Source organism: Echiichthys vipera, assembly GCF_963691815.1.
Source record: "Echiichthys vipera genome assembly, chromosome: 11".
Taxonomy (NCBI): Eukaryota; Metazoa; Chordata; class Actinopteri; order Perciformes; family Trachinidae; genus Echiichthys; species Echiichthys vipera.
In genome coordinates, this window is record NC_139836.1 from 1,808,537 (window position 1) to 1,819,431 (window position 10,895).

The 10,895-nt window shown below is 44.1% G+C and overlaps 1 protein-coding gene across 1 annotated transcript in view; it reads right to left on the minus strand.

Annotated features, from left to right (window-relative positions):
- nrg3a (neuregulin 3a) overlaps positions 1-10,659 on the minus strand; it is a gene marked incomplete at both ends in the record, with an annotated part of 426,100 nt that extends 415,441 nt beyond the window's left edge. Inside the window, one exon of the mRNA XM_083923540.1 lies at positions 9,936-10,659. Within this exon, the coding sequence (XP_083779666.1) occupies positions 9,936-10,659 (724 nt within the window). The remainder of the gene's footprint in view (positions 1-9,935) is intronic.
- Between the last annotated feature and the right edge of the window lie 236 nt (positions 10,660-10,895).

A 10,895-nucleotide genomic window follows, 5' to 3' on the forward strand; every position in this document is an offset into this window, starting at 1 on the left:
TGCAACAGAGAACAATTAACTCTGCATTTACAAATGCTGCACAGACACTTTTGGGTTGTTCCTGTTCGGACAGAGAATATTTAGCATGCTTGTGCCTTTGGTAATACAAAGTTAGTTAATTCATTCATTCATTCATCTTCAGCCTCTTGTCCCTGTCGGGGTCACAGGGGGCTGGAGCCGATCCCAGCTGACATCGGGCGTGAGGCGGGGTCCACCCTGGACAGGACGCCAGTCTATCACAGGACACATAGAGACGAACAGAGACAGACAACCATTCACACCTACGGGTGATTTAGAGTCATCAATGAACCGAACACCTGCACGTCTTTGGACTGTGGGAGGAAACCGGAGAACCCGGAGAAAACCCACGCAGACACGGGGACAACATGCACACTCCACACAGAAGGGCCCCAGCCGGCATGCGAACCTGGAACCTTCTCGCTGTGAGGCGACAGTGCTAACCAAGTGTTTTTTAAAACATATTGTGCTTGTTGACCTTTTTAAATTGGGCCATGGACTTCTGAAATATGTTCAAGGCATTGTCTTTGAAGTTGCAGGCTATCCCAGAGTCGACTCAAACTGGAGTTGGTTAAGGTAGGAGGGGGTTGATCTTGGTCACAATGAACCAGTGTTAACTGTTTGAAGGTGACGGGACACCAACAGCGATCTACGGTGTCAATGACACTTGTTATGCCGACCTGAGATTTTATGATGCTATAAAAACGCCAATGCTACTTCTGCCTTTTCTACTCACAGTCTCCTAATTTGCATGAGCAACAAGTTGCCTCTTAAGAAAATGCAAACATTGTGAATTTAGCCGGGTAGTTTGGAGTTTCTTCGCCCCATTTGTCAAAGCCTGCACTCCTCCTCTGAAATAACTACAGAGAAACGAGCCGCAGCCCTAGCTGTTGGCTGTGGTTGAACTCATAACGGTCCAATATTTATTTGCTTACTTGTGGTAAACGGTTCGCTGCTGTAGGCCAGTTGACAGATTTAATAAGAGAGAGAGAGCTAAAGGTGAGCGGTGGGAGAGGGGGCTGTAGATGAGTGTCTCTTTGAAACCCTCTCATTTAATAACCCACAAAATATAAGGTTTAAGGCTTAATTTACATCCTGTGTCATGGATTCTTTGCGTTATTGATTAGATTAGTTGCTGTTCAACACAGGCCTTCTAACCTGAGTTTAAAGTAAACTTTGGTATCAAATAAACGTGCACAACACACATTGAGGAATATCTTTTAATTCATAATAATGGTTTTATCCCATGGAAGGATGACCAATGCTAGCCATCTGTCACAGAAAGCTCTCATTTGCTCGTCTCCTCCCTCCCTGTAAACTCTGAGCAGCTAGTGATTAGCTTAGCAGCTTAGCACAGAGCTTCTGTTAGCATGGAGAAGGAAAAGACCGATACCAGCAAGCGGCCTCTGCTCGCCCCAACGGAGAAGGTTAGAGAAAACGTAAGTGGTGCAAGTTCAAAGGCAGAAAACAAGAGGAAATGTGACCTACAGAGGAACCAAAGACATCATCAGTGATTCCTTTGAGTGGTTGAGAAGGCAACGCGAGGATTTGGCACTGAAAACAGATGATGAGTCAGCATACTTTTTGTTGAACGGGTCCTTTTGTGTTTTATTGTGGTAGATGTTCCATAAAGAGCCTCACTTAGTCTGTGGCAACACTGGCTTATGACTGTGAACATCCCCGCTCTGATAAACGCACATGTCAACACATGTTAGCATACGTTAGCCATGTGTTTTTAGCCTGAGGTTACGGGTTTGGTTGATCCAACCCTTTTCAGAATGTAGCCCATAGCTTTAATTGCCATGTGCGTTAAGAAATGAATCTTTGAACGGGTTAAGACAGAAAGGACATTAACGGTTTGGCTTATAACCTGTTGATGAGGTCATGAGTTGGGAAGAGGTGCCGTGCCGGGTCACTACTGCTGCTGCTGTGTCTGGACTGTTACTATGTCCCATGCTGTTAATATACCTGTCCTTGTTTTAGCGATCTGTCTAAATGTTCAGCCAAAGCAAGTCGTTATTGCCTCTCAACATTAACCTCATTTCCTATGAGCAGTCAGTGACAAACACCTCGGAGAATGGGGACACTGGAGCAGTCAGCTGGCAGGTGGCAGCTTCCCCTGGAGAGCCGACGCAGGGCAGGTGAATCCCAGAAAAAGGGATGCACTCCTCTTACATCTCGTCAGCTACCTTCCCCGCCACTGGCTCCACTGAAACCGGAATTCATTATTAAAACCCCTTTGAAGTTAGCAGAAGCATTTAACCACTTTGTACTTTATCATCATCTAGACCGGGATGATAGATGTGCTCAGAAGAGCAGAGTAGAGCAGAGAGCCCGGTGGAGAAAATCGACCCGGACAGTCATGAAAAATGTTCTGAAAGATCTAAAAAAAGAGCATAACACCGTTTGGACTTTCCTCTCCAACCCCAAAACCAATGAACACCCTGAGCACCTTCATCAGCTGAACAAGTATGCATGTATGGGAGATAGCTCAGCGTGGGAAAATTTGTCAAAGGACCATCTTCAATTATTTACACGTTCTGCTATATACTGAGCATGTTTCTCTTTCGCATCATTAATATTTCATCGCTCTCCCCCCTGCAAGACATTTCATCAGAATTAATCAAAGTGACGTGAAGGTTTATTCTAGCAGTGTTTTTGCCAAATTAAAGCTCTTATGGGGATGGCATGACAGGGTTTTGATGCGGCAGTCTCAACAACTGCATCATAGAAAAGTGACTGAAGCGTATTGTAAGTTTTACAAATGCCTCGATCTTCCAGAAACCACTTGAACGACTGGTTATGAGTTATCTTGGCACTTAAATGAAGTGGAACACAGGGATCGCATGGACATTTATCATTTAGATGAATGAAACGCTAGGTCCCAAGACGTTTTTATTACAAGAGCCTAGAGATGGCGACGGGTCAGGTACCCCTCTGTTGATCCCACCGAGCCGTCATCTGATGCCTTTTATTCAGTCTTGCTTTGCCTATTGCAACAATCTGAATCATCTCACCCCATCGACAAAATGTGTCCACAGTTTGAAGTAACATCAGAAAAAAGGCTTAATGACTTGTCAGGTGGCAGAAGCAAGGTGAGGTGTCCTTCACTGTTTGCACACATATCCACAAAGAAGCATTCACTGCAATTCCTCTGTAATCCACATATTTATAACTGTAGAAAGAAAGAAATCAGGTGGCGTAGTATCAGAGCGCCAACATCTGCGTAGGGAGGAGGGTCAGAGCGGTGGATGGGTCCAACAACACAGGACTCTCTCTGACCTATAAGGGCCGGTGTTTGTGTCCAAGAAAAACTAAGACAAACCACAACCATTTCTCGAATCATAACTGTCGTTTTGGTGCCTAAACTCAACTGTCACCTTTTGTTGCCTTTAACCATCATGGGCACCTGCAGACGTGTAGGTAGAAGAATGTTGTTTGTAAGGGCGCATTCACACTGTCCTTCCGCACCGCGCCCCGGGCTTTAGGGTACTTTCCCCCCGCGCCCCAGCCCCGTTTGTACTCACACTGCCTGGGCCTCGCGCAAATGCTTCTTGCTGTCCATACGTCATCACGCCGTAACACGTCACACGCATTGATCGCGTATGTGTGGCTTTGTATACAAATCTTTCCGTAGACCTCAGAGTTTTTGTGCGTCTTGTCGACTGTTTTTGAATCTTTTCATCGACCAAATCTGCAGTAAACACTCCACCTCCGCATCACACCAACGTGAACCTTTCACCGCCATTGTTGTTGTTGTTAAATGTCCGCACATGGTCCGTCGTTCTATTTTCTATGTCCGAACAGGCGCACATACCGCTACCGCCGTAGGGCTCGTGCTCGTGCTCGTACACGTGCGCACGCTCACGCTCGTACATGTGCAAACGGGCTCTACAAAAGCCCACCTCTCTCAGACGGAGAGACGTGGACGGCCCGCTGTCCGCAGTTATGCGCGGAGCGGGTGCACTCACACTGCTTAAACGTACTAGGCTTTAGCTGAAAAAACGGTTTTGGCCCGGTACAGAAGGACAGTGTGAGTGCGCCCTAAGATATCATACAAACCTGTTGCATTAAAGGTGGACGTGTTAAAGAGACTCTGATCAACAGTCATGCATTAGTTCAAGATCCTGCCTTAATGTTAATGAAATAATAATGGCATTTTAAATCGGACCCGGGTTCAGTGACCCCTCTCTAGCAGCCACTTTACAGAGATACAACCTCAGCTCTATCTGGGAAAATGGCCGTTTCTTTCTACAGAGCACAACACAATATTAACACTATGGATATCAGGTTTCACCAATTGGATATGTTGTATGTAAGTCACAATGACTTCCACACATTCTTCCCTGAAAAGTGTAATTTTGTCCTAAGACGCTCTTTCAGCTGCAAGGAAGCAATCAGACTTCAAGGATGGTGCTGATTTCAGTTCCCATTCAGACAAGATGCCACAGCTGGGTCACACACATCGGATACGTGTAGACATATGCTGCTGTGGACACGAGAGTGTGTACATGCATTTAAGCATGTGCATGGGCAGAGTGCACAGACCCACACATGCACACATAGAGAAAAAAAATACCATAGGGAACTCGTTGCTAAGCAGCTCACAGAGAACTAATCCAAGTGCAAAGATTGTGAACCCTGCAATCTCGTCCAAAACCTAAAATCTGGTTTAAAACTAAAATCTCTCCCTAAGAGATGATTAGTGCCACACAACCATGTACGCTGATGCCCTCATTGTTGTGTAGCGGTGATGAAAGCCAAAGTGAATTTGCTTAATTGATGGGTCTTTTCTGTTTGGTAGATTAACTGAAATGACACGACTGACAATATACAAACAGGCTTCCAAGTCACATCCCCAACGCAAGACATGTAGAAGCAACATGTGGAGACTAATTATAGATTCAATCATAATAATAATACTGTGGAACTGCGTCTGTCTACTGGGATTGGGTCGAGAAATATTGAGCGTAATTGTGCCATCATCAGATTTCATAACACATGTTGTACCAGTTGGTCAGATTGGGAGATCATGGCCATAATGTCTCGCATTCTTCCTTTCAATCACCTTGTGCTAAGGTTATTGGATGGAAGGAGCTGAGGCAAACGTCTGGTGTCAGAAATATCAACACAAATGGCATCCAAAGTGTTAAAACCAGATCATATACATTATCTAGGCAAGAGAAGGCCTAGTTTGATGTATGAATATGTCCTCGGAAGGTGTGAGATGCCCGATGTCACCAACGGTATCACTCCATTGAATGACGTAATCAGTGGTCATCAGCCTCGTGAGCCCCGTGAGGACATTTGTGAACAGTTGTTCTTTGAGGTTAGATCGTTGGATGAAGGGATGAAAGGGCAGCATTGTAAATTGGAGATAAGTGGAGTCTCAGACCTCCTCCTCTGGTTAACCATGGTCCAGTCCCAGCCATGGTCCTGGTCCTGGTGTCTCAGACCTCCTCCTCTGTTTAGCGATGGTTTCTCTACTTTTACATAGATGGCTTCTTTTACTCCTCCTTCAAACCATCTGTCCTCTCTTCAATTCAATTCAATTCAAAAAACTTTATTTGTCCCCGGGGGGCAATTCAGCGCACACAGAGCAGCAAATAACGACAGTGCAACTATACAAAAACATTTTAACCTAACACAAGAATAAAGTGTAAGAGAAGAGTAAGTGTCAGGATGTTAGTGTGTTAGTACAGGTTAGAATAAGTGTCAGGATGTTAGTGTGTTAGTACAGGTTAGATACGGAGAAGATCGTCGGCGTGAGATGTAGAAAGACATGTGAACGGGTGTATAAGATGTAAACACGCAGTAGACTGTTAAAACAGGTATGAACAGAACTGTAGTGCAAGTACAGTTCTGTCCACTCAAGATATAAGTGGACAGTGATCGGATTCAGATGAGGTCAGACATGATACATGTGTGTAATGAGCAGACGTAAACAGAACTATAGTGCAGTAATAGAGTATAAATATAATATATAACTATAAGCTAAATAATAATCTCTGTCCAGGATGTGGACATCGTTGTCATCAAAGGAGTGGGCTTTCTCCCTGAGGTGCAAAGAATGCATTTTTGCCCAAAGACTTTTCATGTAATCCAAAACGCGTTTTCCTGGAAATAAACTATCAGTAAATCCATCCGTATAATACTTTTTGCTTCACCTGATGCATTTCTTCTTTGCTATTTTTTAAAAACACTTTGCCACGAGTAATTCACAGTGTGAAAGTGCATGACTCAGCGTAATATACCGTGAATACAGAGAAAAGATAAACTGCGTCTGCACTATAATTCACTATAATACACAAAAAGCAGCAATAAGCCCCACTTTGTGCGTGATTACATGTTCCCTTAAACATGTCGCCATCATTTGATGAAAATCCTCCCGACACAGAGCATCTATCAAAACAATGCTTCAGCAGTCAGGCGGCTCTTAAGCCCATGTAGAGTGTGTGACTGATAGGTGGGCTAATGTAATTCTGTAGCCTCCACCGTCATGGTGATGGCCTGTTAATCTGGATTTAGGTTTCAGGGCCACTGTCGGACTGAAACCTAATTCTACTGAGTGGCTCAGCGCGGAGACAAAGACCTCACATTGAACCAGAACATCTTTTGAAGCATGGACCTGAAAACCATGTAATAATATACAATAACAATCTTTATTTTCCTTTATTATTGGGGACGTATCATAGGATAAATATGGCCCCACTGCCTTCTCATCATTGACTCATCTGGTCTTATTTACTGACAGTAATATCTCCCTATCATCCCTCTGCATACGTATGACCTATTTTAATAACTGTTTTAATTTTAGATTCCTTCTCATTATAGCCGCGACATTGAAACGACACGTCATCCACGATGCATCGTCTCTGGTGTTTAATGAATCCCATGCATCATTTCACAAAGAAGTAATTCAAGTCATGCATTTTATGAACACTTATGAACATTAAGACAGACATGTTTCCATTTTTCTTCATATGAAGCATTACTGATCATAACTTGTGATCTTAAGAAGGGTGATAAATAAGCCATGGACCCAATTTCCAGTTGGCTTGATCCAATTGACGTTATTGCTGAGGCGTCACCTGACATCCTGCGCTGCAGTGCAGAGGTCACTTGGCTCCTACTGTATAATGGTGTCATATCTCCCACAGCTCAGTTTCACTCTGCAGCTTAAAGCACAAGGATAGCTTAAGATGTTCTTAGGTCCAACAGATTTAGCTATGCCAGTCATCTTTTAAAAGGGACGTCGCAGCTATTACATCTTCCTATTGTTGTCAGATCTTGACTTTTTGACAGTTAGACGAGCTAGAATGTCACCAAATACCACCGAAGCTGCACGACTGTACTGGAGTTACAAGTGCCATTCATTTTGTGCACAGGAAATAAGATCTGAGTGGCAGTTCGGGCAGTTTCAAGGCGTGGGTGACTATGGACAGGTTGAGTAATCAGGACAAATGATTAGAAACGATGTGTCCTATGAAAATAGCTAAAAAAAACTACTTATGGAACCAGCGGCTCACCCCATTGTTCAACTCTACAGACCAGCGAGAACACCAAAGCCCAGTGTGATATCAAATCTGTGTCCATCTCTATTTTGTCAACTACAAAGACAGCAGCAGCAGCATCAATAAGAGCACACAGATGGCCGACTACACTTAAATTAATAGAATTTCTGTTTCTGAGCGCAGGCCAACTCAGGCAATTCGGTAATACCGCATAACACATTCATACATAATGGATAGTTAATGTGAAAATGATGGCCTTTTCAAATCAAAGCAGTGTGTGGGTGGCAGAACAGAGGGTTGGGAGGGCGACGGGTGTTTAGGATTATCGAATGAGTCGGCTATTCTGTAGTGGCAGAACTTTCTGAGGCGAGCTGGAGGAGTGACATTTTCCACTGGATATCTATCAACCAGACTTAATGGTTTTCACAAGCGTTTGCTGGAGAAATTACATTTCTTTTTATGGTTAATTAATAAATGAAAGGATGATGATAGATGGCCCCCAGTTTTCCTCTTGGTAATGAAATGATGCACACGTTCCCTCCTTGTTTCTAATTATCCCTGGGAACATTCCCCCGGTCTCTGGTGTAATTTGGGGACATTTTCATTATCGTAGACACAAAAGAAGCAGCCGCACCTTTGCAGTCAAGCGGACAAGACACAGCAGGTGGAAAGGAGTGATTTGGTTTATCAGTCATTAAATGTATGGCTGTCATTATGTAATTATAGAAAATTAAATAAATTGAAGCCAGCATGTATATCACAAATTACAATGGATCGTTTGATGAGAAAATAGCATCAATACTCGAGCTTAAATGTCATTACGGAGTCATTAAGTTCAGCGCAAATTAATTCTAAACATACAGCAAATTAATATATGATATCTAATGGGTCCAAACTTTGACATTGTGGATAATGTCATGGCATTGTGAGTGTATTTGTAATATTAAACTAAGCTACAAGAAGAGATTGACAGTATATGGGATATCTGCACCACCTGGTTGTTGACTTGTGATCTTTTTTTTGCCTCTGCAGACAAACGAGGAAAGAACACAAGGTCACTTTGTTAAAAATATAATAATAAGACTCCAGTCACTCTGAGACCCAAGCCAGGATCACAGATACGGACATCACAAGCAGAAGAGAGAAGTCTAGCACATAACGTGACACCATTTTGAGAGCAGAGAGATTTATCATGGAGGAAGCTGTGTGTGTGTGTGTGTGTGTGTGTGTGTGTGTGTGTGTGTGTGTGTGTGTGTGTGTGTGTGTGTGTGTGTGTGTGTGTGTGTGTGTGTGTGTGTGTGTGTGTGTGTGTGTGTGTGTGTGTGTGTGTGTGTGTGTGTGTGTGTGTGTGTGTGTGTGTGTGTGTGTGTGTGCGTGCGTGTGTGTGTGCGTGTGTCTGTCTCATTGATCGCTGCAAGAAACTCCCCGCAGCACCAATCGATAGCATGTGTGCATAGCATGTCTTGAGTCAAGGACAGATACGGTGGAAACAGAAGTAGTAGACTCAGCATCCATTAACATATGAATTAGAACTCTTTTTTTTCCAAGTCATCAGTTTCTCTGGGCCTCACTCAGCTGATTAGTTTCACAACATTAGAAGATCAAAGCACGTCTTAAAGTTCATGGGAACAAAACAACAACTCAATACTCCAACTCTGAACCTTTCAGCGAGTAAACAAAACCACTTAGTGCACATACAAAATCACTCCACACTCCTGTGTCTAAGCTATTGTGTTATCTTGATCTTATTCCTCCTCATCATAGCAAAGTCACATGTCACTTATCATTCTGCACATTGCATCTGCAAAAACAATAACATGACTCATGCTTTGTGCCAATCCTAGTCCATTTAATGTGGAGCTAACATCACCTTACTCAATACCAACACGTTCTGTTTAAGGCCACAGTTGGAGCCTACTGTGTGCACCACCATTTTAAACTCATTCATGCTGCTGCAAAGGACGTCAGGACTGTGCCTCCAAAAACATGATGCAGCAAAGAATGGGTTAAACCATCCACAACAGAAAGATGATTATCGAGTCCTGCTAAAGACCAGATGCCCTCACTAGCAACGCTATTGATCCCTCTTCTGTAATTCTCAGCCTGCAAGAGTGTCAAATAAGAGTGGTAGTATATGTTAAGTGCAAGAGACTGTAAAATCTCACACTGTCAGGAACAATTGCAGTTAAAATATCAACGTTGATGATTATTAAACAACCAACAGACAAACATATGATACACTTCAGCGAGTTAAAAGAAGACATAACCAAGTCAACTCACGAGTTGACAAATACCAAAGATGTCCTCCATCCAATGATATTTCAAGCCAGAACACAAACACACTCTTCAAACTCTGAACATACAAGAACACGTGGCAAGCCTTTACCAATGCAAGTAACTTACGTGTTTTGCGGTGGCCGTGCGTACGCGTGGTGATCGTGGTGGAGACGGCCTCAGTAGTAGTATGCTCCACGGTCCACATCTGCGTCGAGTCGTGGAGTACAGTTGGGTTCGACGGTGAGGGACTAGATGTTGCTGCTCCATTTATGAAGGTCGCCCGTGGTGCTGTAGTAGTTGTAGTAAAGCCCGAAGGTCCACGTCCATTACGATTTGCAGGATTCCGAGGGGTCACTTGGCTTCCTGAGGCTCCGCCCCCTCTAGGGTTTGTAGTTGTGGAAGTCGCAGTGGAACGAGTTCTACCTTTCGCAACGGTTACAGTTCTAGGGGTGGGGTTCCCGCCATCAACAGTAGGAGTAGTTGTGGTGGTGGTAGTATCAGGACCCTTGGGAATCCCACTTGGCTTGGAGAGGAAAATAGGATCCTGGCCTATTCGATTAGCATCCACCAGGTCTGTTGGCACGTAATCCCGCACTGTACCAACTACAATCCATTTCAGCAGCATCAGACTCAATCCAAGGCCAATGAAACCGATAAGTAAGGGGACCACACACAGCCATGTCTGCTGGCGAGGCCAAACTGCACAGCGAATGGGACCCTGATCCTGGGCCTGGGCCTCACCGTGGCCCCCTGAAGCCCCTGAAGCCTCAGGTTCCTCCAGGATCACTGCCCCCGAAACAGCTGCCCCAGAACACTCGCTCATCCTTTTCTGCCGTGCTTTATGGCTCATTGAGGGTTAATCCTGTGATAAGCATTGGTAGCACATGGCAAAAAGGTTCCAGACAATGCCGGACGATGAGATAAGACAAAGGGAAGATGCACAAATGGACACAAAAGGACCTCACGGGAACTGGATGCTTAATAACACATACACAAATATGTAATCCAAGGATAGAGAGAAGGGGAGGGGTGCAGGAGATCCATGCAGACACGCAATCACAAATACACACTCACACTCAGAGACAC